The following is a 27,593-nucleotide window of genomic DNA, read 5'->3' on the forward strand; positions in this document are numbered from 1 at the left end:
GCGCGGGATACCTCGGCGGGGCTAGCCGGGAGACCAGGCTCTGCCCAGTCCCTCGGCCACCGTCCCTCCGCACCCCCACAGCCACCTAGCGCGCGAGGGCACTGTCCCCCAGCACCCGCCCCAGCACTACTTTGCTCTGACGTCCGCCTTCCCAGCTCTGACGATCGCCTCCGCCGGTCGCCCTTATAAAGGGGACTTTTGCCAATACTGGGATCGATCACCACCTCGCCCGCGTCGAGCGCCCTCCGCTCCAGCTCACACACCTGTCAACTCTGCGCGCGCCCAGGTTCTGGGAGACCAGAGGCTGGAACCCCGCTGCTTGGCCCTACTCCTCGCCCCTCCGCACCCCTGACCCTCCCCCGCTCTCCACACCCTTGGAGCCCCCAACCCGGCGGTGCCTGGGCGGCGGCCCCGAGACGAGCCCCAGACGGCGGAGCGCTTCCCGGCGCGGCAGCCACTCCAGGTAGGAACAGAGCGGGCATCTGGGTGCCTCGGAGTCGGCACCCCGGGAACACCGTGGCCGCCCCGCCGGCGTTTTTAAGTCCCAAGGACGCGGCTTTTTCGCCTCTCGGTGGGGATGTGCGGGCGGGTCCACTGTCTGGCACCCATAACCCTCGAGGCGCCTCGGCGGGCGGGAAAGTCCGGGCTCTGTAGAGGGACCGCGGAGGCGCGGGAGGGATAACGTGGAGCAAGAGATCCCCCGGGCTGGGCGGGGGAACGAAAGAACTTCCCCGTTCCGATGCTCACAAAAGCGGAGCGCATCCAGGCCGCTTCTTTCGCTTCCCTGAATCCGAAGGAGGCTAGCTAGTTCTTTCGCCCAAGGGTCATATCACCCACCTGCAGAAACAAATACTTGTATTTCTCCCAGAAACGGGCTTGTGTGAACGCGAATGCATGAAGTAGCCATTATCGCAAGGGCTGAAAAATAACAGAGAACAAGAATTCCAGAAAGTGCAGGCGTTAGAACTTGACATCTGTCTCTTAAGAGTCTTGTTTTTAATACCTTTGACGTCCTTTTATATTTTTAGGCAATTCTGTATTTTTTATCGTTTTCTTGTATATACCATTAAGAGGGTGGGGGAGAGATGACAGAGCAAAGAACAATGGATGAGGAAGAAAGAGCTGGCCAAGAGGGTGCACTCTTCAAACAATGTAACATCTTTAGTTGGTACAGTAACTTGGACCACAGGCACTTGTTGAAAATCGGAATTGATGTGTTTTTGAAACTGATGTTCCTAAAGCTTTTTTTTCCCCCCGGGTATTTGGACGCCACATTACTTTTGGAACCATTCCCTGAAATTGTTTGAAAGGAGAGGAAGAGGAATGAATGAATGAGTGAATGAATGGATGTAAGATTATGTTAGATTCTCAGAGTAGTTTTACAATACCCTTTACGTTACTGAATCATTCTAGATGGAATAGTAAGTTAGTTCCAAAAGCCAAATACATAATCTTTGGAAATGGTTTCTTGACCAAGTTACAAGACAAGGTTAATTTTAAGTTGAAAGAATTTATTAAACACAAAAAGTGATGGTGGTTGTATTTGTTCAGCAGCATTTTCTATTTTTTTTTCTTTTTCTTGAAAGCTCAAAACAATATTAAACTGTTAAATAGTAATTATAATAAAATAGTGGGCTGTGTTGGCAACTGCTAGTGTCATATGTAATTTCAGTGTGCTGTTCCTGTAAGTGGTACAGGATCTCTCATGAGCCAGCTGGTTTATTCCCAGCTGCCTATGCATGCTTGGCTGGTTTATAATGCATTACTGTATTTTCTTCAGAAATCTTAATGAAGTAGCTAGCTGTGGAAGAATCTGGACCCCTAACTAAAAATGGCTTTCCATGTGGAAGGACTGATAGCTATCATCGTGTTCTACCTTCTAATATTGCTGGTTGGAATATGGGCAGCCTGGAGAACCAAAAACAGTGGCAGCTCAGAAGAGCGCAGCGAGGCCATCATAGTTGGTGGCCGAGACATTGGTCTGCTGGTGGGTGGATTTACCATGACAGGTAGGTTCTGATGCCTCCGCTCCGTGCTGTCCACCCCTCCTTGGCTTCTCAGAGTGACAAAGCAGACCTTAGCCTTTGTCCTTTGGGGATTCCTTTTGTTCACTGCTTATATATTCTAAAAATAATTTCACATTTATTTAAAACAACGGTAAAATGGTTGCAACTCATTAGTACTTGAACAAAATGATTTTATAATAAATCGCTGGCCAGAATATCAATGAAAGGAATCTGGGCTATCTGGACAGTTTGGTGGGTGGGAACAGAGTAAAAACAAAGAGGTGGAGAAAAGTGTCTTGGTCTTACAAGTTATGTGATAAAGTCAGCGTCTCATCACGTTCACTAACACAGGCGCAAAGTTGTAACTTTGGGTTGTCTTAAATGATGGATGTCAGTGAACATTAACTCGTGATGGCTTTCAACTGAATAAATCAGTTAGGGGCAACACAATTCCAAATTGATAGATGCCCTGTTTTGAAACCTAATTCTCCCATTTAGTAAACTAATTCCCTCAGAGAAGACAATCACATATTAGGAATCCACAGCACTGGGAAAAAAAAAAATTCCAAGAACCTTGATATAAAAGGGGAAAAGCTAGGGTGTGTCCTAACAGAAATGCCCCAGCCAGCATCTGCAGCCCCACTCCAACCACCTCTGGGTTCTGAGGATCTGATGCCCCAAGGTGGTTCTGTTTAAGAGGTAACTTGCTTCTCTTTTATACTCTTCTTGGTTGCAGAAAATATTTCTGAAAAACAACAATTTAAAATTATATCTTTAACATTATTTGATACATATTCACTAACAACACACATTTCACTTCTGATTCTTATTAGGTTTGTAAACATTAGCAAATTAATCCACACTAACTGGAACTCTGAGGGCTCATTGGAAAATATCCCATCAGAAATTATATCCAAATGATGCCCAGTTTTAAGCCTGATGTGCTCTTAAGGTGATTCATCTATAAATGGAGTAGTTCACCAAAGCAATCCGTGAAGACTACGTCACTGCTGGCCATCTGAAACTTATCATATTCTAGAGTAGTTTATGGACTATAGGTTTTATTTTTCAGATACAAACATTTTATGTTGTTTAACTCTGTCAACTATATATGGTTTCGTACGATCTTCATGAAATTCTTTATATTTGAGTACTGTGAAAGGACTCTGGGGTTAAGTAAGGACGCAGAGTTACATGGTTAACAAGGACTAGAATCAGCACCAAACACAGGTCTTCTGACAGCCACGCCCTGAGTCTCCTGCACATAGCACTGCAGGCAGACCTCCAGCTGACTGCATCCCCTTTCTTTATAAAGGCACATTGTATGTAAAGAGGTCCTTTTTAACCCTCTGTTTCTCAGTTTCTCTACATAAACACATACATAGACCAAATTGTATCATGCAAAATATTTTCTGTGAAATTTAATATGCACATTTAGATAAGTACAAAAACAGAGTGAGAATCATCCATAAGACTACCGCCGGCATATACGTTTCCTGAAATGTTGGTGTACATTTCCAGATGTTGTTTCTCTTATTATCCACCTACTGATGAACACTGGACACAACTTTACATCTTCATTTTCATTGTTTATTAAACTGCAAACATTTCTTCATTGCCCTAAAGATCCAGATGTGATACTGGCATTGGAAGGGAATTAAAACATTGTGATTGTACTCCCTTCAGGTTTTTTTCTGTACAAAGAAAATGAGAAGAAAAACAAAATAAAACAAAGAAAGTTGATCTCCCTCAAAAAACTGTTGAAAAGAATAAATGAGCTGTTCTATATCAAAGTATTTGATGACTAATTTTTTTCATTCTTATAATGTTCTATTACTCTGATTTAATGCTGTATCTACTGTGTTCATAAAGATAATATTTCAGAATTTGTTCTCTTGTCATCTAGAATGATGTAACAGTCTATTAAGGTATATAGAAAAATTTGAATCATGATGTTTCATATGATGGGTCATGGTCTAGCTCATTTTTTAACCCACTGAGCCACCCAGGCGCCCCACGGTCTAGCTCATTTTTTAGAGATTTTTTTCAGTCTTTCAGGTCTGAAAAGAATCGTGTTCAGTCTCATAATTCATTTAAAATATGAACTGTATTACCTAAACCTTGTCAGATTCATTGATTGTATATATTTGATAAAGAATAAAGTTTAAAAAATAAAAAATGCATATAGGTTGAAAGAATTCTTGTTCTCACTGGTGAATCTGACATGAAATATACAGACATGCAGAGCAAATTCTGGTATAGAAGGGACAAGGCTGGTAAAAATATGAGGACTTTAACATGATAAGTAACCAAGTTGATAATCATTCAGTCACCAAGTTTGTTCTGGACAAGGGAGAGGAGACCTACACAATGAAAAGTGATCACTGATAAGCTTTGTGCTCATAAGACCATTTACTTTATGCAATGAAACATTGTTGGCATGTTGTTAGTAGTTCCAGTTGCCTGGCAGGAGAATCAGGTCTGATTCTGCACCTGTGAGAATCATTTATTCAAGTCCCAGTTAGACACCCAGTGGAGGGGGCATCCCTATTTATTTTTATTTTTTTAAATTTTTTAATAATTTAAATTAATTATTTAATTAATTTTTAATAGCTTTTTTTATTTGTTAACTCCCATGTAAAAGCTCCCAAGCAGATGAGAGTGGCTGCTAAGTGCATACTTGTCCACTTTAGGATTTTGATTGTAAACTTTCCACTTAAATGTGCTTCAAATTCCTTTGTAGGGAGCTCTTTTCATGTTAACTTTTAAACAATAGTACTAACCCTACAACATTTTCTTTTTTGCTTTGTATTTGGATCAAAAGTCAGATAAATTTTGGCATGAACACAAAAGAGACACCTGTGTTTGACATATTATTTATTCTACTTACATTCTATGAGATTTCAGATAACTTTTCAGAGTCAAGTTTTAGTCCCAATTAGATGATACAGCCTAGAATTAAGACTCATATATGGTAAGCCAGCCTATGTTCCTTATAATCTTACACAAATTCTACAATGGATTCTTTAAAATATTTTGGCAATATTCTTCAAAGGTATAAACTATAAAGATTTAAGTGTTCCATTAACTTTAGCTTTATCACAATCAAATTCAGATAGAATAATCAGATGTGGTATTGCTTTCTCACTGAAAATGGTAGAGTTTATAGATCCTTCTTGGTCCAACCTTGTTTAACCAACATGTGTTTTCTTTGATTTCTTGACTTCCTCCTTCAACTATTATGCTACAGATATTCTATTAAATAATACCTGAAGAAGATAGTATTTCTTATTATGCTTCATGAAATATCAAATATCTTTCTAAAAGACCCAGATTAAAACAAAGAATGCAAGTAGGTATGCAGTCTACATCAAATACTAAATGCTATTTCTTATGCCTAAGTGTATGTTGGACACTTGGGAAGGGGGAGGGGAAAACTCATTTTAGGACACCTTGGAGTAGAAGTGTCCTCTCTCCTTTAACAATTTAAGAAAGTAAGTAATATGCTATGATGGAGAACGGATCTGCCAAAATCCTATGTACTCAGAGTGTTTAAGAAGTGGTCTTATCAATAAAAATAAAATTTTAAAAAACAAGCACATACATCCGTAACCGCACACACGTCCCCTCCCCTATTCCCACCCTGCTCCACCCTGCCCTAACCCTCTCCTCCCCCTGCCCAAGAAGGTAATTGTGATCAATGTGAGAAGATGAATACGATTAAAACAGAAGGATCTTAAAATAAAGAAACGACCTCATGTTATGGAAGCTGGGAAAAAAGTTGTATTACTATTGAGAATAGAAATTGTCATATATTTTGAATATAATGTCAGACTTTGGGATATAACAATATTGTTTGAAAGTATTGATGACTAAATGGACTCAGAAAACACCCAGGGCAACACTGTCCAAGAGAAATACGATGTGAGCCATAAAAAGAATGTTACATTTTCTGCAAACCACTTTAAAGAACATGAAAAAAATAGGGGAATAAATGTAAATAATAGAATGTATTTAACTCAATACATTGAAAATGTTTTCATTTCACTAGGTAATTAACACAAAAAAATTATTGAGACAGCTTACATTTACTTTTGCATGGTCAGTCTTTGAAATCCAATGTGTATTTTACACTCAGAACATTTTAAACCAGACTAACCATATTTCAGGAGCTCAATAGTCACAGGAGGCTAATGGGGACTGTGTTAAACTGAGCAGGTCTAGGGTATGATAGATATGGTGGCATCTTTCCCTCACTGTTCATTCTATTTCAGCCACCTGGGTTGGAGGAGGTTACATCAACGGGACAGCTGAAGCAGTGTATGTACCAGATTATGGTCTAGCTTGGGCTCAGGCACCAATTGGATATTCTCTTAGTCTGATTTTAGGTAAGTGAAAGTTAAACCTTAATGACCCACCAGTAAAGCATAAAGAACAGGAGTACAAATAACAAGTGAAATAACAAGTCAAACTGTGAATAACTATTGTGAAAAAGAAAATGTTACCAGAGATCTCTCAAGTAGATGTTACCAGAAATCAGTAACACTATGCTTAAGATTATTTGATCCCTTGATTGTGGAATATGTTTTTTTTTAAATCCTTTGATCTATGGCAAGAGTGAATTTCTTAGCATATGATTTTTTTCCTTTCAAAAATAGTATAGAGGTATCATTAACAATGAATCAACTTGAATTATATCTGAATTTCTTTTTGTAGCCACACTAAGGAAAGGTCAAAAATATTATATAACAGAGTTCCTTTTTTTTTTTTTTTTGCACTTAAAATACATTCATTGGATCGTGTGCTTAATCAGTGTCTGAATGCTATGCTTGGTGATACAAAGACATTTTAGTGAGTGCCACACCGGTCCATGTTTTTCAACCCCCATGCCTTGGATACCATTCAGTGGTCCTTTGGATGCATATAATGACAAATGTATTAAGAAATACATGTTTGGTTGCTAAATATGTCTTGGTTCTGTACTCACAGTATACTTCAGACTGGTTCTTCCACACATATCAGTGTTCTAAAAAAATTATTTCCCTTGAGAAATTATAGCATAGTAAAAGTTGGCAAAGACTATTATATTATGAATTTTTTATTTGCTCATAAACACTTGTTTAATTTATTTTAGGTGGTTTGTTCTTTGCAAAGCCTATGCGTTCCAAGGGATATGTGACCATGTTAGACCCGTTTCAGCAGATCTATGGAAAACGCATGGGTGGGCTCCTATTTATTCCTGCACTAATGGGAGAAATGTTTTGGGCTGCTGCCATTTTCTCTGCCTTAGGTAAGGACCTCTGCCTTGCTCTGGTTAACGGAACATCACATACCCAACTTTACTCCCTTAAGCCACAGGCCAGTCCACCTGCAGCCTCCATCATCTTGATGAATGCAACCATCTCCGTGCTTATTGTGCAGGGCTCCTCCTCTAGTCTACACATAGTACAGACTCATCCTTCTAAAATGGAAATCTGCTCATGTCTCTTTACTGCTCCTTTCCAAACTTTTAAGTGAGTGCATAAAGCTTTTTTTTTTTTAAGATTTTTTTTATTTATTTATTTGACAGACAGAGATCACAAGCAGGCAGAGAGGCAGGCAGAGAGAGAGGAGGAAGCAGGCTCCTTGCTGAGCAGAGAGCCCGATGCGGGGCTCGATCCCAGGACCCTGAGATCATGACCTGAGCCGAAGGCAGCAGCTTAACCCACTGAGCCACCCAGGCGCCCCGAGTGCATAAAGCTTTTTATGACTTAGGCTCTGATTCCTCTCATTATCCCTCCCTTCCTTCTTCTATAACTCTAGACTTCACCTCCTCTCTTGCCTCTAACACTGTGAAAGTGCAGGTGCCCTCTACTTTGGCCTTGTGCCCCCTCTGCCTTTTTTATTTCCGCCCACCTAACCAGAAAATGTCCTTCAGTCTTCTCTTAGATCTCATTTACTTGAATCATAATTCTGACCTTGCTGGATGACTTTCCTGTGGGCTTCCCTAGGCACGTGGAATTCTCTTTTCACTGGACTTGTCACTTTGTGTGATTATGTGCCTGTTTATCTGTATCACACCCAAAACCAACCTCACAAAAGGGATTATAAATTTCTTGAAGGCAGGATTTGTGTCTTGTTAATGGTTGTAATTTTATCACAAATAAATGAATGAGTGAGCAAATTATCTCTTTCTTCAAAAGAGAAGAAAAACAACTGTACTTCTTTTCTCAATGTAATCCTAAAGTACTGAGTTGTAAACACGTTTAGGGAGCTAGAAAATGAACTTAGACTCCAATTAATGCTAAGGGACAGCCCATCCTGGGCTCACTGATTCTCAGCCCACGTGTAAGGTTTAGAAAATGAGAGATTTTAGTGGGATGTTGGGAGATCTTCAGTCAGGCTTAATAACCTGCCTTTTGATCAAGGTGAAATATAAACCATTTCACTGAGCATTGATTTCCTTGTTGAAGATCAACAGGGTTGGAAGTTCCAACACCTTCCTCAGTTGCATCTGTGTGTGTTTCTCTCCATCATTTCTTCCAAAGGAAGATAAAGGGCTTCAGTCTACAGTTAGACCCCACGTGGTCAAACCAAAAGTAAGATAAGATGAATGTCCTTCTACAGTATATATGCCAGACCACAAACTTGTCTTCTGACTTCAGTATTATCATCAGATCTGACCTCTGTAATATCAGATATTTGTTTATGTTACCTTTCACTCCTTGCTTTTTCAGATTCCCATATAATCTTACCTTCTAGGTCTTCAACTATAAAATGAAGGGAAGATTTGATGTAGAAAAGAAGAGAACTTGATAACTATAAAATACTGTATAACTCAGTGGAAAATGTTGCACATTCTTGGTGCAATATAATAATACTCCACAGTTACCACTGCACTTATACCCTAATGAAATTATGTGTAAAAATATACCTCCCTTCCCACCTTGCTCTCATTAGCCAAGAAGCAATGGGTAGTTTATTTGTCATTAGTTTCAACACTAAAAAATGCTGATTTTAAGACAAGCTGCCTGCTGAGGCTGAATAGCTAACAGAATACAAAATGTTCACTCTCATGGAATAAAGACCAATTTATATAATAGAGCCCGAAGGGGAGAATTGAATTAATATACTAATATTTCTCTTTTTTAAAAAGGTTTTTTTTTTTTTTTTTAAGAGAAAGAGAGCATGAGCAGGGGGAGGGGCAGAGGGTGAGAGAGAGAGAAGCAGACTCCCTGCTGAGCATGGAGTCTGCCATAAGTCTCAATCTCACCACCCTAAGATCATGATCTGAGCCTACATCAAGAGTCACTCAACTGACTGAGCCACACAGGTGCCCCAACTAATATTTCTAAAGTATTTTATTTTGGAAATATAAACTAGACCTAAACTCTAAACTTTGTTGCAATTAGTTATTTTTGTATATGTGTGTGTGTCTATGTCTGTGTGTGTGCAATATATATGTAAATATATATATATATATATATATTCCTATATATATCCCTCTCTACGTAGATGCATACACATCTCAAACAACATGTGTAAAAACACTGCTGCTATTCCTCGAAATATATGCTCTGGTAAAGAGAATGTGCCTTTTTAGATTAAATTTTCTTCAAAAATGATAGTTGGACATAACACAAAATTAGCATTTATTAGAAATAACTTGGAATGCTTAAGAATAGACAAATATAAGATCTATTACCACCTTCCTGTGACCGTGCTTAGTTCACCACTGAAACTTAGGAGAATTTTAAACTGTCTTTTTGGCGTAAATGCACATCCTTTATATGCAATTTTTTAAAGATTTTATTTATTTATTTGACAGAGAGAGAGATCACAGGCAGGGGGATGGGGAAGCAGGATCCCCACTGAGCAGAGAGCCTGATGCGGGGCTCGATCCGAGGACCCTGAGATCACGACCTGAGCCGAAGGCAGAGGCTTTAACCCACTGAGCCACCCAGGTGGCCCTATATGCATTTTTTTTTTTTTAAGAAATACATATTTAGGCGTGCCTGGATGGCTCAGTCAGTTAAGCATCGATGCTTGATTTCAGTCCAGGTCATGATCTCGGGGACATGGGATTGAGCCCTGCATCATGCTGCACACTGAGGACAGGGTCTGCTTAGGATTTCTCTTTCCCTCTCCTTCCACCCTTCTCTCAACTCATGCACTCTAAGTAAATAAATAAATAAAACTTTAAAAAAATGTATGTTTATACTTCTCACAACTCAAATTCAGTGAATGTTTATAACTTTATTTATAGTATGTTTATTTTTGTGGTTGCATGAATAAAGTAATATTTCATAACAGATCTGGAAGTATAAACTTATTTTATTCACTACAAATGATGGAATCTTTAGAAAATATTTTTGAGAAAAAAATTTATCCCAATCTTTATAGTGATAGGAAAGCTGGTGACTTCTTTTAAAACCACTGAGTTGCAACCAAATGGTAGTATTTACCAATATCCAAATCTTTAGGATCCTAGTCTAGTGCTCTTTCTTCTATAGCATGTAGCCTCCCACCCCACCTTTCGGAGGTGTAGCATTAGTAAAAGTAAGACTTACTAATGGGTAGAAAATTAAACAGCAGCCCAAAGAGGCAGGGTAATAATTGTTCTTTTCAAAATTTATGAGATATAGCTTAGAAATGTTGTTATTAAAGGAGGAAACCAGACCAAAAGAATGGCAAAGAATTGCAACTAAAGTTTCAACATGAAGTAAATAATTGCAAGGGGAAAAAAAGCTTGTTATGTTTCTATACAAAAATAACTCAATTATCCAAAGTCACTTATAAATAATTGAAATAATTAACTGCATTCCCTTGTCTTCATCCTCCAATTCCTTACCAGGCTTTTCCTTTTATTAATTATCTTTACTCAAGAAAATAATTTTGTTAACCAAACCCAAAGTACTAAGAAAAAAATCTTGAAAAATATTTATATTGTTATCTTTGATATTATATATATTATTTGCTCCTTCATAAAATGGATTTTCATCTCTGGTAGGTTGCATACACTGTTAGCATGCAATTGAGGGATGGTAGCAGTAGCAGAACATTAGATTGCAATTAATGATACCCAAAAAAATCACATATTTGTTCTGTGTATGTTAACATTCCTATAATTGCTGTGTTAGTAATATAACATATAGACAATATAACTTTGAGAACAATGGGAAAGGGTTTGTAAACCAGCAAGTGAATTCCAAACTGGAAGTCCAGGAACCATAGTGATCCAATTGTGCATTCCCTAATATTCTCACTGGAAATATAGACACTAACACAATAAACAAAGTCATAACATAGGGAAAACATAAATTTTATTTCTAAGGCAGATTTAAAACTCTGCTAATAAAAAAAAAGCTCTGCTAATGAAAATTACTTAGAAAGATGATGTTAAAATCTAGCAGTGGGACTGGAATAAAATTTAACAATTTTATGATTTTCTTTTACAAAATTGTCTTAAACCTTGGTACTTTTTACCATCTGTTATCTAAAAAAAGCTAACAAGGAGGCACCTGGGTGGATCAGTTGGTTAAGTGTCTGAATCTTGGTGTCACCTCAGGTCCTGATCTCATGGGTCATGAGATCAAGCCTCAAGTTGGGCTTTGCGCTCGGTGGGGGCCTGCTTGGATATTCTCTTCTTCTGCCCCTTCCCCTGTTTGCTCTCTCTCTATTTCTCTCTCAAAAATAAATAAATACATCTTTAAAAGAATAAAAATAAATAAAAATAAATTTTAAAAGCTAGCGGGGTCAGAGTTAATGCAAAAAAGAAAATGGGCAGCTGTGCTTATTTCAAGGATATGAATAAATATATTGCATATAGCTAGTATATATCATGGAATTCCAAAGTCATGTCATGGATTTTGGGTGTCCCACATGAACAAGTTACCAAATCATCAATTTCAGAAAGAAAGAATATTTTTAAATATATATGTATTATATACATAAGTATATATATACATACACATATGCAAGTTATAGAGATTTTAAGATTTTTCTATGAAAACTTACATTAACTGTTATCATCCAATACATTTCACATGACATGGGGAAGTACCTGCTGTCACTGAACATTCAGTATATCCTTGAACAGAAAGTGGAATCCACTTGAGTGCCTTGACCACAGAATTCTCTTGTCTGCTTTCTTCAGGAGCCACCATCAGCGTGATCATTAACGTCAACGTGCAAGCTTCTGTCATTGTCTCTGCACTGATCGCCACTCTGTACACGCTGGTGGGTGGTCTCTACTCCGTGGCCTACACCGATGTTGTTCAGCTTTTCTGCATCTTCATAGGCCTGGTAAGTGGAGCCAGTTACAGACTTTCTTCTTTTACTTTATTCTCCTTCTTCTTTCTAAACGGTAATGTGGCATTTTATATGAACTCAGCAAAAATTAATAGAAATGTTATTTTCCATCATAAGTAATACATAGTAAGTCATGTACCATTTGAAATTTCAAATTTCTCAGCGAATTAATTGGACAAAAAACTGTAGTCATTTTCTTGTTTTTTGACAGAAAATAGGCTCTCAGTTTAATTCTTAGAAAGTTCTAGAGCTTCCTTTCCTTCATGCCTACATTTGAGGGGAAACCTATGTGTGCCCTTCCTTGAGTTTGAAGGCAACACATTTTACTCAGAGTTAAAATGTCACTGAGCGGGGAGCCCAGTGTGGGGCTCAATCCAAGGACCCAAGGATCATGACCTGAGCTGAAGGCAGATACTTAACTGACTGAGCCACCCAGGTACCCCCTACATTGGTCTCTTAACCTTTCCCTGTAATCATTTTAATTGATCCATAAGACTGCTCATAAGACAGAAATTATCCCATTCAAAAAACTGTGGGTTTCAATATTAATCTTTACTATTTGGGGGGTCTAAAAACAAAGAAAATGTTTAATTATATAAGGCACTAACAAGATTTATCATGTATTGCTTTTAAGTCCTAAAGTAGATTATGTAATCTATGTGTGTTTTATTCAGTAAAAAGTATTGTATAATTATGAGACATATTATTGATACTACATTAAAAGTGCTTTTGTATATTATGAACACATTTTAGTCAATGATGAGACTTTGCAAACTCAATATCTTAAATGTGAAGACTGTATTATTACACATATAATAATATCCAACATCTAGGACATATCCGAGAAAATGGAATGAGCACTCCATGCTGGGCACTGTAGTGAGTTCATACACATGATTGTTATCCCGGATGTGTAGCCTATAGGGCCAGTGCCCTTGGAGAAAGGCCACGGAGAGAAGAAATTGAGACCGCACATCATGACTCCCTTCTCATGGATGATTAAAGTACCCTTTGAGCCTTCTCTTTTTTCCTTCTTTTTCTCAGAAAGAAAAGCTCTTTATTTTCGTGCTTACACTAGACAGAAATGAAAAATGAAGTCAAATCTCATATTCATTTTTTTTATTTTCTAGCATCTTCAATAATGGGAAGAAATTTTTAAACAACTGGACTACAACTAAAATTACAGCTTAGCCATAAACTGACATATGCTAGCAATGATCACAACATTTCCTCTTTTTCCCTTAGCATCTGTGTGCATGTCATGGAATCTTTCAGTAGTAGCTTTGTTGAATTGAAGTCAATTTAATTTGCTCAATGACTCCTATTTTCTTATTTTTAAATTGTCAGAAGCAAGTGGACAGTGCTGAAATTCAGAATTCTCCTTAGCATCATCATAAACTTCCAGAAATAGATCTCTGTTCGGAACATTGGAAGCAAGTTTGGTTTGGCAATGACAGATCTCTAAGCTGATGCACTTGGTATTTTAAGAAAGGCAATGCTGTGGCACCTGGGTGGCTCAGTCAGTTAAGAGTCTGCCTTCAGCTCAGGTCATGATCTCAGGGTCCTGGGATTGAGCCCTGCATTGGGCACTCTGCTCAGCAGGGAGCCTGCTTCCCCCTCTCTCTCTGCCTGCCTCTCTGCCTACTTGTGATCTCTCTCTGTCAAATAAATAAATAAATAAAATCTTTTTTTTTTAGAAGAGAAAGAAAGTAGCTGGGGCACCTGGGTGGGTCAGTGGGTTAAGCCTCTGCCTTAGGCTCAGGTCATGATCTCAGGGTCCTGGGATCAGGCCCCGCATTGCATTGCATGGGGCTCTCTGCTCAGTGGGGAGCCTGCTTTCCCCTCTCTCTCTGCCTGCTGCTCTGCCTGCTTGTGATCTCTCTGTCAAATAAATAAATTTTAAAAAGAAAGAAAGAAAGAAAGAAAGAAAGAAAGAAAGAAAGAAAGAAAGAAAGAAAGAAAGAAAGAAAGAAAGACAATGCCAGGGGGTGAAGCTATTTATTGATGATATATGTAATTTCTCATTGCCTTTCATGAGACCAGAACTTAAAGTACACAGGGATATAAATCAGGCATGCCAACATAACGGCGATGGGACAAATATCTGTGGGGACAGATGTTAGAGTGGTTTTCTTCTACAAAATGTGACTAAACTGATGAGGAATCTAGTTGTCTTGGCTACTAGTTAAGAGACTATTGACTTGACTGAGTAAAAGGCCAAGCTTGGTTTGTTTTCCAAGCTGCAAATGGTTATACATGCATACATAATTAATGAATCAATTCACACCTTAAACTATCTCCTTTTCTCAAATTCTCCAATTCTGTTGATTTTATCACCATCCTTGGAGCTCCACCGCTATAAACTTGAAGTTCCTCTGTTCATTTTCTCTCTCTGATCTCTTCCTGCTATAATCTAAGGGTTCCTCAATCTCCCTTCAGAACCCTTTCCAGTACCAGTGTCTTTCCATTTCCAATATGACGGCTCTATTTAAGGCTGTCATCTGGGTCATATCAGTGCACCTACTATTTCTCCGGACTCCTCCTTCTCCTAAGCTCACTGTTCACATCTACGATACTAAAATGCAGATGAAATCTACTAAAAACTTTTTACAACTCGGGAGAAATGCCTCTAGCTTCCAGTTGCTACAGAACAAAATATAGATCCCTTTGCTTTCAATTCAGATTTCTTGCCATGGGTTTATGTTTATCTATCCCATTTCCCTAAGCCACTCCCATGCCAGCACACCTTGTCACACAAAAGATCTGAGGACTGACTCACCCCATCTGTTCTCCTTTTTACCTTGTTCCACATAGAAGGCCTCCCCATTAAGATATACTTAATGTTCTTAAATTTAATGTTTTCTTCCCAAATGTTGGCTGACTGCTTCTATAACTGATAGGACATGGTGTAAATAAATGCAGGTATGATAATATGTTACTCTAACTTTTTAAATCAGAATTTCATGGCGTCCCACAAAGAAGGTGATTCCAGGTTCTTCTCTGTCTGAACAGAAGGAAAAACTGAGCTGTGTGGTCTATGAAAAAATAAAACGTGTGGCCAAAGTCGTAGCTTAACTCTGTCACGCCCCTCTTTGGTTGCAGTGGATCAGCGTCCCTTTTGCCCTGTCACATTCTGCAGTTACTGACATTGGGTACACTGCTCTGCATACCAGGTATCAAAAGCCTTGGCTGGGGACCATTGAATCATTTGAAGTCTACACTTGGCTTGATAGTTTTCTGCTGTTGGTAAGTAATGCCCTTACTGAGGACTGCAATCTCATTTTTTCCTGAAATCAAATACATTTTTAAGATTTAAGGCTTGTATGTAAATTTCACCTACTGGCTCACATCTCTTTCTGCACTGACTGCTTCTTGTTGGAAGATGGGGCCACTTACTGGCAGCTGACTAGTGTCAATGCGGAGAGAAAGTGAAGCCTTAAAGGGAGAATGTCTATGGTGTGATGTATGGTGTATCCATATTTCTGTTGTGCTGTAAGTCAGGAACAGCATGCCCTACCCCCAGGGACTTCCCCAACCTGGGGCCACGCCATCTGAAAGTTTTAATTTGTATTTCGGAGTAAGTAACCCGTTTAGTCCCTAATTACTGATAAGCAAATTATTGTCAAAAGGCCTTTAGTGCACAGAGAAGTTGGGAAAAGAGGTGTCATTCAAGAAAGATGCCAAGAAAGAAGCGCTGGGAAGTCAGAGACAGCTTAGGAACATGCAGAACTTTGGGGTGAAGGTGTTGGTAGTGTGACGTGGGGCACAGAAACAATAAAGGCAGATCACAGATTGACAGAAGAGGGGAAAGCCAAAAGAACCTGCCAGATTTTGTGATTTTGCTAACTGGAGGGGTTACTTACAAAAATAAAACATTGTATTTAATTTCAAAATAAATAGATTAATGTTTATATCAAAGTGAAGGGGAAATTATTTTTGTTTCCTTTTTAAAGGGCTCATGATATTTTGTGATTTCACTTTGTATTTGTTGCACTTTGCTAAATTTCAGCACTTAAAGTTGATGTGTCTGTCCCAATAGAAGAATTCCTGGTAAGGGGCACCTGGGTGGCTCAGTGGGTTAAGCCTCTGCCTTTGGCTCAGGTCATGATCCCAGAGTCCTGGGATCGAGCCCCACATCGGGCTCTCTGCTCAACAGGGAGCCTGCTTCCCCCCTCCCTTTCTGCCTGCCTCTCTGCCTACTTGCGATCTCCATCTGTTAAATAAATAAATAAAATCTTTAAAAAAAAAAAAAAAACAAAAAAAAGAAAGAAAGAAAGAAAAAGAAAAATTCCTGGTAAGAAGACAGGAAAACATGTAAACAGTTTGTTTCCAGCGGTGGGGTGAGGGCAGGGCTTCTTTCCCAAGGATTGTTAAGAAATGTATTGGCTGACACTTTTCTAGAATGGCTTATAATTATGAATTGAATGGAGACAGGAGTTAAATATAACACGTATGTGAAATTATATCTGCATGGCAGGGTATATTTATGATGATATGGAGGAGATTATGGCACTCAGAGAAGATAGGTAGTCTGTTGATAATCACACTCTTGTCTGAGAGATGGATTAAAATAAAGCATCAAGACCCTGAAGTCATTTCTCCTACACTATACTTCAGTCCTCAGATTTATTAATCTTCAAAATAATGCATTATATCCAATGACTGCTAAAGTTTCTTCCATCCCCCCAAATTATATGGCCAAGTCCTGTTCATTCTTCAAAATGTAGCGTAAGTGGTAGTGAAACAGTAGATGTTGAATGAATGAGTGAGTGAACTGTAGAAGTATGCCAAGAAATGTTTCACCAAGGGTCTCTGATCTTCCAACTGTCTCTCTGAACTTCCACTTGTCATAAGTGACTTGTGGAGTCCTGCTCTGGATACCTCTGAGGGATCTCCCAGCCCCACCTTGAACCTGCTCGCTGATAGCAATCCTCCCCTGGCCTGGTGTGGTGGCCCTTCACAGTCTCCATGCAGCAGCCCACCTGCATCTCACTTGTCCTAATCCATCTTCCACCTTTGATGTCAGGGCTTCTGTTTGTCTGTGGAGGTCAGGTTTTACCTTACTTACAAAGGTCTGATGACTTAAATGTCCAGAGAGATTGGCGTGTAAAATTAGAGTGTATCAATTCATACAGGCATTGAAATTATTGGTGAATATTCATTGGGATAGAAAATGTTAGTGATATTCATACAGTCCTGACTTGTAATGGTTTGACTTAACAGGTTTTCAACTTTGCAGTGGTGAGAAGGCGATAGCATTCAGTAGAAAGCATACTTTGAATTTTGGTCTTTTCCTAGTCTAGCAGTATGTGATATGATCCTCTCTCATTGTGCTGGGCACCTGCAGCCAGCCACAGCTCCCAGTCAGCCATGAGGGTGAACAACAGATACACTCACGAACATTCTGAACCCATACACCAAGATGCTATTAACTTTAGGTATAGTACTCAACGAATTATATAAAATAATCAAGACTTCATTATAAAGTATCTAACATTTATGTTAAATGACTTGCCAAACTAGGCTAATGTCCGTGTTCTAAGCACGTTAAGGTAGGCTAGGTTGAGCTATGATGTTCAATAGTTTAGGTGTATTAAATGCATTTTGGATTTTGACTTCAGATTTTTTCAGCTTACGATGGGTTTATTGAGATGTAACACCAACATAAGTCAAGGAAGATCTATATTGATTAACAAGTTACAAACCAAAGGAAAAGTTTTGGAAGAATATAGACTTGAGGCATGGATTATGAATTTTAGAATTTTTTCTTTTACTTTTTTTTTAACTTTTGAACATGTATAGCTTTTATATGAGGAGATTATCCTGGAATCAATACATGACAAGCACTCTTAGCACAGAGGTGAAAGTGATAAACAATACATCCCAGAATTTAGAGCCCAGTGAGAGAAGACAGACAATTAAAGAAACAGCTTCAGTACATTGGAATATGGAAATTCATTCACCAGTTCACTCATTCATATGATAAGTATTTATTGAACACCGACTCTAAGCAAGTCAAAGAACCAGGGCTGTAATCATGGGAAAGGTATTCCCCAGCCTCCTCTTTAGCCACTCCCACACACCCTAACCTTTAATTAAACTAAAGAAACAGTGGTCTCAGAGCTGCTTCATTGCTTTTTTTCTTTCTTCCTTTTTCACACTGAATTCTCTGCTAGGTGCTCTTTTCTCTCTCCATCTCTACCTTGTGATAACCTCTCAATGCTTAAGAACTGACTCCATGTCAATTCTTTAGGTTTCCCTGATTACTATGCAGTTGTCCTTCCTCCCACTTTTCCCCCTGCCTCTGTTACCCCTAATTAATTAATTGTTCTCAATTTTCTTCCCATTCATACCTCCTTATAGAAGGCAACAAATTACATTACAGTTCACTGTCTCCAAAACTTTTATGATTGTATATCCTCAAAAAGAATTTTAAGCATACTCCCGATGTAGATATGTGTAGTTATGAATTACTTACACATAGTGTACTAATATGTTATATCATTTAATTGAAAAAGTAACATGTAAGTATGAGGTAAAATTGAGTATAAATAGAAATTCTAATATTTCCTTTGATGCTCTTTATATTGTCTTGAGCACCCTGCACACCCTGCTTTGGAAAATGCTACATTTCATTGACTCTTCCAGTGAACAGGGAGCTCCAGAGCAAGAACCATTCCCCTCAAAACCATCATACTACCTGGTCCAGAAATATTTTTTGGGTTTTAGTAATTCAAATTAAAGTTACTCCTTTCAGAATCTTAATTTTTTTGAAAAAAATTTATGATGGTTAAAACCTCCAGGTGAAAACAAACTGAAGGGTTCTGGATAGTTGTAGTGCAGTTTGAAGTAGGTAAATTAAAGAATAGAAAAGATTGGGCTATGTAATGACGAAGGAAAAAACTTCAGGAAATTCTGCACAGTTGAAAACAGGACAACGACGTGATTGCAATTGAGGTGTTTGGCAGGTAGGACCATTTATGGTACATAAGAATCATACATAGGACTATTGTGAATGTGACTATAAAAAAATCTTATTTAAAAATACCTAATACAGGGGCACCTGGGTGGTTCAGTGGGTTAAAGCCTCTGCCTTCGGCTCAGGTCGTGATCCCGGGGTCCTGGGATCGAGCCCCGCATCGGGCTGTCTGCTCAGCAGAGAGCCTGCTTCCTCCTCTCTCTCTCTCTGCCTGCCTGTCTCCCTACTTGTGATCTCTGTCAAATAAGTAAATAAAATCTTTTAAAAAATAAATAAAAATAAAAATAAAAATACCTAATTCATATTGCTTGGCTCCAATTCATTCTGAATCCCTTTTGTTCCCATGCAGATGCTGGGTGGAATCCCATGGCAAGCCTACTTCCAGAGGGTCCTCTCTTCATCCTCAGCCACTTATGCTCAGGTGCTGTCTTTCCTGGCAGCTTTCGGATGCCTGGTGATGGCTCTACCAGCCATACTCATTGGGGCCATTGGAGCATCAACAGGTATATCTCTTGCAACTTCACTAACTGACCCACTGAGATTTCACTGAAATGACCAATTACCACCCAGCTGCCTTCCCTCTCTCACTTGCCCTCTTACCTCCACTTATTTGAATGTTTCTCATCATATTCCTATAGAGACCTTTATTATAGCATTCAAGTAATTGTATCATAGCTCAGTGTCTCCATTTTTTAATGCTCTCCCCACCAATAAAACATATGTGAGCATACCCCTTCATGTTGATATACTTATCAATTGTGTATATGTAATTCTGTCAACAGTAGTTCTCAACGAAAGTACACATTGACATCATCTGGGGAGGAGAAGAGATGCTTTAAAAAATAGCTCTTTGTATCCTACCCCACAGGGATTTTATTTTAATAATATAAGGTGGAGCCAGAGACCAGGGTTTTTTTTAAAGACCCTTGGTTGGTCAAACTTAACCTGATTTGAAATCTACTGGCTTAGAAATTTAATGACACCTAAAGACCAGTTTGAACTTGAGATTCTCGCTTTACATTTGTAATTGTTTGTTAATTAAGAGTTTTCTTTCTTGGAGAAATAAATCAATAAGTGCTCAGGTAAAGGTAAAATTAAGGGACTGAGACTTAGGGAATAATTTATTCAAATTTGGTAAAAAGATCATTGTAAGATGCTTATCTCCTAGTTCGCCTCTATCTAAAACATTTTTAAAATCTCACCATTAATTTAATTGAAATTGTTAATTACTCCTGACACTTACATATCTATGTTATATAACTTCCATGAGCATTCATGAAAATACATCACAGTAACCCAAATTCAAAGAATTCCTGTAGGTAGATATCATTAAAACAAACTAAAGAAGTTTGCCCTTCACTCCACTGTGTTTTGTAGAGATGATACAGGGTGATAAACTCACGGCTATTTTGATTTTCAATTAATAGAGCTACTTATTGGATTATGTAACCTTTACAAGAGCAGTCATGGTTCATAGTGTATATTTTCCATTCCAATTGTTCCTTCATGACATAAACAAACACTTAAAAGGATGACTGACAAAGGTGATTGGGTGCCTTAGAATAAAAGATAGCACTTATGTCACAATCAGAAAACAGATCTGACTTCTGTCTGTCTGTGGGTGTGCCTGTGTGTGTGTGTGTGTGTTGTAGGACAACAGACAGAAAAAACCAATATGAACTCTATTTTTTTCTTGGATTGAGTACACATTCTTGGTTGTTATTTCTGGCATCATAATAGTCTCAATGAGTGCTATAAAATTGGCTTCAACAAAGCATAGCTTTGAACAACCATAGTAGAAAATGGAGGAAGAAAAAAGTGGTAAGATCCAAGGGAAACTACTCTTATTTGGTCCTGGAATTATACCATCAAAGTTAAGCAAATAAAAAAGGAGCTATATTAATGTACATTTAAATATTCCTTTGTATTCTTCAGTACACGATAGTATGAGTAAACAGAACTGGGTGTTATACCCAAACAATGAAGCATGGAACACTACATCAAAAACTAATGATGTACTATATGACGAATATAACACAATAAAAAAAGAACTATTTATTCAAAGATAAACTTATTTTTTTGTTTGTTTTCACCATGATTTTCTCTATCTTGCATGGTGCACAAGATATTTTTGTACCCTTTACAATAAAGTCTTAGTGGCCATTTTCTACTTAATAAGAAAAAAAACAGATTAATTAGCACAATGCAGAATTTCACTAGCTAAAAAGTCAGTTTGAAGATGTAATTTTCTTCTACGAATTCTAGAGTTCAGCAGACCAACTCATCATAAAATGTAAAAAATCTTATACCTTATTTTACTAATGGTGCATCTCAGATCTGTTGAAAAAAAATATTAATATTGGTGAGTCTTCAACTGGTAATGGATAGGTTTGTATAAGTCAAAACACTTAGGTTTTTGGCCGCATTTAAAAGAATAATGGAAAATTTTGGAAAATAATGCTGACAGTGTTTAATTGATCATGCAACTCCTTCAATTATGATAAAAAGACATAAACTTTCTTAAACAAAAAATACAGTGTCTTATTTTCCTTGTAGTATCAATATCAGATATAATTTCTAAGTTTCAAGTGTAAAAACTTGAAAGCACATTTTCTTATTTTATTTTTTTCAAAAAACCTTTTATATATTTGAAGAAACTGAATGTTTACTTTGGCTTTGTGGTTTTAAAAAAATTTTTCAGGCATATATATATTATTTATTGTATAAAAATGTAGTTGTTGTACAATTTATGTATGCAATTTCTAAATCAGCTTCACATTGTTATTTTGTGAGATAAAATAAACTGGTAACACTCTGTAATAAAATTTTACTACTATTTACTACTATTTACTACTATTTACTACTATTTACTACTATTTTATTACTCTGTAATAAAATAAAAGGTTAATATATTGCACTAAGTATAATTTGGTGACTTCCCAGACTTGGCAAATAGTATCATCATTCAGACCTATGCTATCAGAATCTTTCAGGATATTCTGCATTGTAAAGGCATGCCTGAGAGATCCCAATGTTCATTAAGGTTTGTGAACCACTGAATGAATCCAATGATGATTCTTCTTTTTACTTCTTGTTTTAATAAAATCTAGCACTTGCCATTTTCTGCCCATTTCTCTCTTATCCTCACAATGTCAAACTTGCTTCTAACATTGTTTTTTAACAGCCTGGCTCACAGACTTAGAGATGTGCTGCAAACTGTGTCTGGGCATCTCTGGTGCCCATGCCCTCCTGTTTCCTTGAGACTTTTTCTATCTTTTATGTTTTGAGTCCTGTATCCAGATTCCAAAATCCTTCTGAAGTTCAGTCTCATACCTGCACTTTCTACTCAATAAACAAGGACTTTCCTTTATCTACCATGCCCCCTGTTTCCAATAAGTGGAATCCAATGCAAGAAGGAATTTAGTTGGGGGGAAAATAATACTGAGGGTGCTCCAAAACCAAGTTTATATACAGGAAGAGGATGGGTGAGAATATCTCCACTATTGCCTAAACATTAATGCATGTGTGACTGAGGACTGGATCACTAAGTGTCCTCTCACATCTCCAACTGATTGAAGAAATACTCCATGCTTTTGTCTTATAACATTTGTGTTCTGTGATCCTGTACAATTTTATGTCATAATTACAGAAGAGAAATAGGTAATAACTAGGTAGATAAGTAGATAGATAACTGATGATTGAAAGATAGATAGGCAGATAGATGATAGATGATGATTCATAGATGATTAGATAGATGATAGATAGATAGATAGATAGATAGATGATAGATAGATAGATAGATAGATAGATAGATAGATAATAGGACTTATGAATAAGGCTAAGTGTATCCAAACCCATTAGAAGCCAGAATTATATATAAGACAATGGACTTCCCACCCACTTAGACCAACATACCTAGTTAGATTTCTAGACCGAATTATAGACTTCTCCTCTAATTAGACTTATTAATACATTCTGAATTTTAAAAGCTCTTATTAGATAGGATGACTCCCAGATGGATAAAGAACATACGGTTCTTTGTATGCTTTTATATTTGTTTTTTTTCTATTCAACAGACTGGAACCAGACTTCATATGGGCCTCTAGATCCCAAAGACAACAATGAAGCAGACATGATTTTACCAATTGTTCTGAAGTACCTCTGCCCTGTGTACATTTCTTTCTTTGGTCTTGGTGCAGTTTCTGCTGCTGTTATGTCCTCAGCAGATTCTTCCATCTTGTCAGCAAGTTCCATGTTTGCCCGGAACATCTACCAGCTTTCGTTCAGACAAAATGTAAGAATGTTTTTTTTCCAGACATAACATTATTGTTGTTGTTTTATTGTTGTTGTTGTTGCTGTCACCTTTATATTTATTGTGTCTGTAGTATTATATATGTAGTAATATCCTATATTAAAATCAGACCCCAGTTTGATTAAGCACACAAGGTTAAATAATGCTGAATTTTATTTAAGCTGTACATAAACATTTTTAATGCATGTTATCATTCATATTCATATGGAAGGGAACATATCAACACTAGTATTTTTTGAGAGGTACATTCATATTGTTATAATTTACATTTCTTGTCTTTCTAATGAAAGAGTCATGAAACCTAAAATATCAAAAAAAACTTTGAGTTTAATCCAGTTTGAAGCAGAACATAGTGAGCATGTTATTTTGTGGGCATTTGTGCAGTTGAACTCCCAAGTCTACATCGGTAAGAAAATTGCCTCTCAGTGTGATTGACCTGACTAAATCAAGTCAGTGCAGAACAGCACTGTTGTGTCACTGAGGAACCAATAGCCCTATTCACCTTCCTCCTTCACTAAGGCTTTGTCTTTCTCTAGTTTTTCTAGGTCATAGTGAACAAAATGGTCCCACTTGTTTTTAAGGTGGCTAGACTTAAAGATGGTGGGACTCCCAGGAGACAGCAAGCAAGAGTGGGCCATGCCTCCTCACAGCCACCTAGGAATTATTCCTTAATATGTAAAGTCCTTTATGTGAAGTCCTTTCTTGCATTATTATTCCCCTATGACAGCACAGTAGCTCACGCCCCTCTCCCATGCACATTCAGGGAAACATGTAGCTGCCCTTGCTTCCACACATGGCACACAGAAACCCACCAGGGAGGCCACCTAGATGGCTTACTTCCTCTGCTGTGGTTTAGGCTGATTTTGCCCATGCTGAACTGTATGAACGAGGGGAATTGTTTAGACCAGTTTTAAAGTGCAGAGAGGCATCTCACTCTTCACCTAATGAACCAACGCACTGTGTGAAAGCTGTCACTGTGGCAATTTCTTGCAGGCATCAGACAAAGAAATCATCTGGGTCATGAGAATCATGGTGTTTGTGTTTGGAGCGTCCGCCACAGCCATGGCCTTACTCACGAAGACCGTGTACGGGCTCTGGTACCTCAGCTCAGACCTCGTTTACATCATCATCTTCCCCCAGCTGCTCTGTGTGCTCTTCGTCAAGGGAACCAACACGTACGGGGCTGTGGCGGGTTACATGTCTGGCCTTTTCCTGAGAATCACCGGCGGGGAGCCATATCTGTACCTTCAGCCCTTGATCTTTTACCCTGGCTACTACTCTGATAAGAACGGCATATATAACCAGAGATTCCCATTTAAAACCCTCGCCATGATTACCTCGTTCTTATCCAACATTTGCATCTCCTATCTAGCCAAATACCTATTTGAAAGTGGAAGCTTGCCTCCCAAGTTAGATGTGTTCGATGCTGTTGTCGCAAGGCACAGTGAAGAAAACATGGATAAGACGATTCTGGTCAAAAATGAAAATATTAAATTGGATGAACTTGCCCCTGTGAAGCCCCGACAAAGCCTAACTCTCAGCTCCACGTTTACCAATAAGGAGGCCTTCGTCGACATCGACTCCAGCCCAGAAGGGTCTGGGACTGAAGATAACGCGTAATGACCCCATTCAAATAAAATACTGCTTTCACAAACTGAGTACCACGGCAGGCTAGTCTGGGAGGGATGGATTGCAGCATATAAAAAATGTACTTTAAAAGCGAACAGCATTCAGGAGGACAAAAATCCATATAGAAGGGCAATTGCACAATTGCAACCCAAGCGAGAAGGAAGCATCTGTGAAAGCAACAGCTTGCTTTCTCGTCAATATTTCTTATCCTCACTCGATTCTGACTCTAGTTAGTTTTCTTAAGTATTCAAAATTGAATTAAGCCCCCCTCAAAGAACAGAGGGTCAAACAGAGTATTTATCGTTATTCTGAAGGAAAAAAAAAAAGTAGATAAGAGCCAAGGAATTTAGGTGGACTTGATCAAGACCTTGTCTACTAGTGCACTAGTGGGTCTAGTTTATTGTCACAGCGAAGTCAGGAGAGGAAGTTGCCATCACTCCAATGAATGGTGCAACAGATTAACCACTGATTGTCCTGATGTGATAATTAATTCCTTCTTTCACGTTCTTAACTAGAACATTTGCTGAACATGCAATTCATTTCTCTTTTTGTAGTGGCACGTATTATTCTGAGCACAGACAAAGCAAACACATAAAAAATATTGTGTTGTGTCATTTCTTTAGGTACATGGTAATAGAAAAGTAGAATCCATCTTTGTAGAGGAGTATTATTTCCTTGGAGTGTGTCTAACAGCTACCATATGCATTGAGACACGTACCTGGAGGATGGAAGTCATGATAATTCGGCAACCTTAAAGCAGTAAATCAAGAAGGCCATTAAGCAGAAAGTGACAGGAAGAAGAGTGGGTTTTTACCTTCCTCTGAAGCTTTTGTAGTTTTGCTTCATGATAAAAGAAGTAATGTCTTGGCTTCCTATCTAACCTGGTACTGGAAGTAAAATTGAGCCATATAGAAGGTGAGGTAGCAGCATAGCACCAGTTAAGGTTAATGAGAGATCAACAGCACCTCCTGATAAAACTAAAAAAACAAAACTCACTTAATTTTGGACATTCATCCGTGGGGACGATTTAGTGTCAAGAGAGTGACTCTGCGACAATTCTTGCAAAAGCCAGTCTTAGGTACTAGACAAATCACCACGACGGAGAGTAGATAGTGAATTTTAAAATGCAGAAGAAAGCAGAAAGTAAAAATAAGTCCTAAGGGGGAAAAGCCATCAATTTTAACATTTGGTGTCCACATAACTTTCATGAGGTTGGTCATTAAATATTACTTTTCTCCTTTTCTGGAGTTAAAAAATACATATGTGTATAAATATATATATGCAATGGTTTGTATCCATTTTAGAATTTAAAATTCTTTCTCAGAGGCCACATTATAGAAATAACCAGAGCTGTGTCTATAAAAACAGAGTGAATTGATGAGCTAAAATATGATCTGAGCATTTGATCCAATAAGGAAAGGCAACATGACTTATTTAAACTAAAGCACATTGTCCAAAAACATTTGTTTTGCAATTTATAGACAAAATAAAGTTAATTCCGTGTTCAACATTAGGTATAAAAGTTGTATCCAGGAAGCTAGAATTCCTATTAAGAAAATTATAATTGTCTAAAAGCATCAAATAATGCATCTCTTTGTTATTAAACATGAGTTAAATTCACAGGGTAATTTTTTAAAATATGAATTAAATAATTTTACATGTTATAATGTTGCATACTTTAATGCTTTATAAAAGCTTGATGAAGAATATGATGTTGCATTCAGAATCTTTATAGAACATCATCTATGTTTAAGTGAAAAGAAAATTCCTTTCACTTTTCTGTTTGCTCAGAATTTTCTTTACGCCTAGTGCCCAATGGAGTACTTGGAAGGAGCACATTTTTGGAAATGGTAAGGGTGGGAATCCTGAGATTCTACGACGTGGATGGAGAGAAGAACCCAGGGCAGGAAGCTCACAAAGGACAAAATACAATGATGGAAACATTTGGCACGGAAGTGATGACTTGCTGGGGACTGCTGTTCCTGGTACCTCGGATCCTTCAGATGTGCCATGCTCTCCAACACACCACCTGAATAATTGTTTTGATGCACTCCATCACCCTGAGTTTTTGTTTCAACCTATTAAGGTGGCAACTTCCATGGAAAACATCACCCATGTTATAATAAAATATAACAGGGATTTAGTCTCTTTGAAGATGTTATAGTTTACAATTTTACTGGGCAACCGTTGTCCAAATATGTTCAGATATGTGCAATAACCATATTTAAATCCAGTGAAATAGAATAAATATTAACAGTGAAAATTTCTTCCATTCCATTCATTTTGTAATAATAGAAAGATAAAGTGGGGGAAAGGGTTTACCTTGTCCAAAATATTAAAAACTAAATCACTTAAATAATATACTAAGTCACTTAAA

The 27,593-nt window shown here is 37.9% G+C and overlaps 1 protein-coding gene across 1 annotated transcript; it reads left to right on the forward strand.

Annotated features, from left to right (window-relative positions):
• SLC5A7 (solute carrier family 5 member 7) lies at nt 1–27,593 on the forward strand. Its single transcript, XM_047747234.1, has 9 exons — nt 1–463; nt 1,781–2,009; nt 6,281–6,394; nt 7,141–7,296; nt 12,142–12,290; nt 15,399–15,542; nt 19,625–19,778; nt 23,352–23,569; nt 24,581–27,593. The coding sequence occupies exons 2-9, from the start codon at nt 1,832–1,834 to the stop codon at nt 25,205–25,207; spliced, it is 1,740 nt and encodes a 579-aa protein (XP_047603190.1). The 5' UTR covers nt 1–463; nt 1,781–1,831; the 3' UTR covers nt 25,208–27,593.

This window comes from Lutra lutra, chromosome 9, assembly GCF_902655055.1.
Source record: "Lutra lutra chromosome 9, mLutLut1.2, whole genome shotgun sequence".
NCBI classification, from domain to species: Eukaryota; Metazoa; Chordata; class Mammalia; order Carnivora; family Mustelidae; genus Lutra; species Lutra lutra.